Source organism: Geospiza fortis, unplaced genomic scaffold (assembly GCF_000277835.1).
Source record: "Geospiza fortis unplaced genomic scaffold, GeoFor_1.0 scaffold2674, whole genome shotgun sequence".
Lineage (NCBI taxonomy): Eukaryota > Metazoa > Chordata > Aves > Passeriformes > Thraupidae > Geospiza > Geospiza fortis.
Genome location: NW_005054763.1, coordinates 78,063 through 83,242, shown reverse-complemented (window position 1 = coordinate 83,242; position 5,180 = coordinate 78,063). Strand labels below are relative to the sequence as shown.

Genomic DNA, 5,180 nt, shown 5'->3' with positions numbered 1-5,180 from the left:
ATGGCGGCAGGAGCGGCCTGGGCCCCCCCACGGGTGGGTACTGGGGGTTACTGGGAGCTACTGGGAGTTACTGGGAGGGTCTTTGGGTTCCATGGGGGGCTCTGAGGGGTCACTGGGGACAAGGGGGACTGGCAGGGAACGAACGGCGCCCAGAGGCGCCCCGGCCTCGCCTTTTTCCTGCCCTTTCCCCACCTTCTTCCCGCCCTTTTTTCCCGCCCTTTCCGCCGCCCCTCGGGGCCCTGCCGCCATTTTGGGCCGCTTTGACCCCAGATCCTCTGAAATTCTGGCAAAAAATTCGGCCGGAATTTGGCCCTGGTGATGAAATCCAGGTCTCGGTGCCCTCGGAATTGCGGGATTGGTTCCCAAATCCAAGGTTTTTTGGGGATAATTCCCGATTGTTCCGATTTCCCAGGCTCGCTTTCTTTCCGTATTTGCGGTTTTGATTCAAAGGGAGGAAGAAAGTCCTTGAAAATCCAAAAAAATCCCCCCAGCAGCCACCAAAAGTCAAATAATAATTTGCCAAAATCCCCCTAATTCAAAGAAACGTTGCCCAAAAGCCATTAAAAAATCCTCAACATAAATAAAAAATCCCCACAAATATACAAAAATTTACAAGTTGTTTTTTAAATCCACAAAAGATCCATAAAATTTTTAAAAATGCCCTGCAACTGAAAAATAACCCATCAAGATCCAAAGAATCCCTTAAAATCTTTTCGAATTCACCTAAAAAAAAATAAGAACAATCCATAAAAATCAGTGAAAGCCTCACAAAAATCCACGAAAATCCCACAAATGTCCACAGAAATCCCCCCCAAAAAACCCCTAAAAATCCACTTAATAATTAAAAGAACACCCCACTAAAAATCCCAAAAAATCCTCAGATTAAGGGGGAAAAAACCCTCTGCAACTCTCTGGAATTGGCTCCAAGCCCAAAAATCCAGCCCCAAAAAATTCTTGGATTAAATTTTAACCCCCTGGAGAGGAAGGAGGAACCGGAACATTCCCGGGATCATCCCCAGAGTGCCCCTGCGGCCTCTGATCCAGAAAATCCAAAAAATCCCCCCAAAAATCCCAGGATGGACGAAGAGGAGCTCCAGGATGACCTGCGCCTCTTCCCAGGTGGAACTCCTGGATTTTTCCTGCTTTTCCAAGGGTTTTTCCGAGGGCTTTTCCTTCCCTCTTCCTCTCCTGAGCAGGGAGTTTGGATAATCCCAAAAATTCCACTCCCGGGAGCTTCAAATTCCTGGGAATCCTGGGAGGAAATCGTGGGAATTCCCAAAAGAATCCCGGAAATAATCAGGAAATTCTTAAAAAATAATTCCCTAATAATTCCCAAAATAATTCCTTAAATAATTCCCAAAATAATCATTGGAACAAATGATCCCAAATAAAATAATCCTGGAATTAATCAGGAACGAATCCCTGAATAATTCCCAAAAGAATCCAAATAAAAGAAGCCCAAATCCCAGGAATGATTCCCAAATTTTCCCCTCCTGGAGGCAAACTCGGAGCATTCCCAGTTATTGATTAACCCCTGGACAAACAGAGTGGAAAAAGCTGGGGGGAAATCCTGGGAAGAGCAGGGAGGGATTTTCCTTGGATTTTCCCTTGATGTTCCTTAAATTTTCCCTGCTTTTTCCCAGGATATTCCCAGGATTTTCCCTCCATTTTCCTGGATTTTCCCCCTTTTATCCCATTTCTTTCCCATTTCTCTTCATTTTATCCCCATTTCCCCCCATTTTATCCCCATTTCCCCTCATTTTTCCTGTTTTCCCCATTTTCTCCTATTTTATCCCCAGTTCTTTCCCATTTTATCCCCATTTCCCCCAGTTTCCCCCTTTTTCCCCAATTTCTCCGGTTTCTCCCCCACTTTCCCCCATTTCCCCCTGTTTTTCCCCAATTTCCCGGTTTTTCCCCCATTTCCCCCTGTTTTTCCCCAATTTCCCGGTTTTTCCCCCATTTCTCCCCGGTTTTTCCCAATTTCCTGGTTTCTCCCCCATTTTCCCCCATTTCTCCCCAGTTTTTCCCAATTTCCCGATTTTCCCCCCATTTCTCCCTGGTTTTTCCCCAATTTCCCGGTTTTTCCCCCATTTCTCCCTGGTTTTTCCCAATTTCCTGGTTTCTCCCCCATTTTCCCCCATTTCTCCCCAGTTTTTCCCAATTTCCCGATTTTCCCCCCATTTCTCCCTGGTTTTTCCCCAATTTCCCGATTTTCCCCCCATTTCTCCCCAGTTTTTCCCAATTTCCCGGTTTTCCCCCCATTTCTCCCTGGTTTTTCCCCAATTTCCCGGTTTTTCCCCCATTTCTCCCTGGTTTTTCCCAATTTCCTGGTTTCTCCCCCATTTTCCCCCATTTCTCCCCGGTTTTTCCCAATTTTCCGGTTTCTCCCCCATTTCTCCCTGGTTTTTCCCAATTCCCCGGTTTCTCCCCCATTTTTCCCCGTTTTTTCCCAATTTCCCAGTTTCTCCCCCATTTCTCCCCAGTTTTTCCCAATTTCCCAGTTTCTCCCCCATTTCTCCCCAGTTTTTCCCAATTTCCCAGTTTCTCCCCCATTTCTCCCCAGTTTTTCCCAATTTCCCAGTTTCTCCCCCATTTCTCCCCAGTTTTTCCCAATTTCCCAGTTTCTCCCCCATTTCTCCCCAGTTTTTCCCAATTAGGAGATTCACCTGAATTCCCTCCCACCCCAATTCCCTGAGTTCCCAAATCCTTGAATTCCCTCGGTTCCCCCCTTTCCATTCCCATCCATCCCAATTCCCGGAATTCCCTGAATTCCCATCCCAAATCCCAAAATTCCCTGTAATTCCCCAATCCTGCATAGGTGGACTCCTCCTCCATCCATCCCAAATCCTGGAATTTCCTCCTCATTCCATCATTCCCAAATTCCCTGAATTCCCTGAAATCCCTCATTCCCATCCCAATCCCCCAAAAAAAACCCCAAATTCCATCTGGAACTGGGGTGGGAAATTCCCAAAATCCCCAAATCCTGGGATACGAAGGGTGGGAAATTCCCCCCAAAAACCCCAGAATTCCAATTTTTCGGGAATTTTTCCCTCTTTTTTTCCCCCCCAGTTTCCTCCATTTCCTCCAAACTCCACCAGGAGAAACAGGAATGGAATTTTTCCAGTTGGGATTCCTTCCGTAAGTCCCGAAATTCCCAAAACTCCCTGAAATTTCTCCCCTCCGGATGTTCCCAATATCCCAGCACCTGGGGGATTCCCGGATCCCGGAATCTGGGTGATTTTTCCTCTCCCTGGGCAGTGTTCCCGTGCGGGGCGGATTCCCGGGAATGGGAATATTTCTCTGGGAATTGTTATTATTTCTCGCTGGCGCGGCTGAGCTGGGAGCGGGCGCGGGAGCGGTGCCGGGAGCGCCGCGCCGACCTGGTCGTGGTGGGCAGCTTCGCCGAGCAGGTGATCCCAAATCCCGAAATCCCCGTCCCCGATCCCCGCCCTGATCCCAAATCCCAAAATTCCCATCCCCGATCCCCATCCTGATCCCAAATCCCCAAAATTCCCATCCCCGATCCCCATCCTGATCCCAAATCCCAACACCAAATCCCCATCCCAATCCCATAATCCGAAATCCAGATCCTGATCCCAATCCGGATTATTCCGATTTTCCTGACAATCCTGCCGATCCCAATGATCCCAAAAACCCCAGTGATCCCAACCTGGATTATCCCGATTTTCCTGATTTTCCCTTTTTCCCCACTGATCCCAAAAACCCCCCGTGATGCGGATTTTCCTGATTTTCCCAACAATCCCGATTTCCCTGCCGCCCCGCAGCAGTTCCTGATGTCCCGCGCGCGGAACGAGCGCTTCTGGATCGGCCTCACCGACCGGAATTCCGAGGGAAACTGGGAATGGGTCGATGGCACCGACTACAAATCCTCCTTCACGTGAGCCCCGGGTCCCAAAATCCCAGGATTCCACCCCAAAATCCCGGGATTCCACCCCAAAGTTGGGATTTGGGGGTTTTTCCCCCCACAGAAATCCCACAAATTTGAGGGAAATTGGGATTTTTTCCCCCCCTCAGAAATCCCACAAATCTGGGGGGTTTTCTTGGAGTTTTCTCTGCAGAAAGTGAGGCAAAAATTGGGATCTGGGAATTGTGGAGCGCAATTGTTGGAATTTTGGGGGATTCCCTCCCAAAAACACCTCCAAATCTTGAAAATTTGGAGAATTTCTCTCCCTAAATATTGGAGTTTCGGGGAATTTTTCTCCCCAGATCTCAGGATCTTCGCAAAATTCCCCCCCCAAAAATGGGAATTTTCATGGGGACTTTTCCCCCGCGGCCCTTCCCATCCCAAATCCCGATTTTTTTCCCAGGTTTTGGCAGGAGGGGGAGCCCAACGACAGCGGGAATAACGAGGATTGCGCTCACCTCTGGATCTCCGGGAAGTGGAACGACGTCCACTGCACCTTCGAGTGCTTCTTCGTCTGCGAACGCCCCCTTGCCCAAAAATCCCCTTTTTCCCACTAAAATCCGGGATCCCCATTCCCAGTTTTCCCGCCCCCCGCGGGGCTGCGGTGTGAAATTCCCGAAAAAAATGTGAATTTTTTAAGGGAATAAAAGGAGATTACTGCTCCGGTTTGGGTGAATTTGGGATTTTCCTGATTTTTCCTGAACTTTCCTGGATTTTTCCCGGATTTTTGGGTGGTTTGGGGTGGGAGATTCCCGGGATTTTGGTGGTTTTAAGGTAAAACTCTCTGGAGAGTCAGGGATTAGGGAATTTTTGTCGGCCCCATTCCCAATTTTCCATAATTTTCCCTAAAAATCAGCACTTCCCAAATGTTTCCCTATTTTTTTCCCCGTATTTAATTTGGATTTCCAGGGAAATTTCCCGGGATTTTTGGTGGCTTTGAGGATTCGGGTCCTGGGCGGGTCTAGGATCCCACAGGGATTTGGTAATTTTGGGAGTTTTGTCCTCCCCGTACCCCCCAATTCCCTCTGGATTTCCCTCAAATCCTCCTGGATCCCCAATTTCCCCAATTCCCCCCAATCGCTTCGGGTTTGGGGATGGAATTCCGGGTTTTTTTGGGAATTCCCATTTTTTAGGTTTGGGAATTCCCTTTTTATTTGGGAATTCTCATTTTTTTCGGTCTGGAAATTCCCATTTTTTGGGGGGGAATTTTCAGTTTTGACGGGGGAAAAATGGGAATTCCCAAAAAAATGGGAAT

At 48.2% G+C, this 5,180-nt stretch overlaps 1 protein-coding gene across 1 annotated transcript; it reads left to right on the top strand.

Moving 5' to 3' along the window:
• LOC102034653 (hepatic lectin-like) lies at window positions 1-4,601 on the top strand. The gene is made up of 5 exons (XM_031065410.1): window positions 1-37; window positions 3,070-3,138; window positions 3,259-3,410; window positions 3,786-3,898; window positions 4,329-4,601. The coding sequence occupies exons 1-5, from the start codon at window positions 1-3 to the stop codon at window positions 4,480-4,482; spliced, it is 525 nt and encodes a 174-aa protein (XP_030921270.1). The 3' UTR covers window positions 4,483-4,601.
• Window positions 4,602-5,180: the final 579 nt, after the last annotated feature.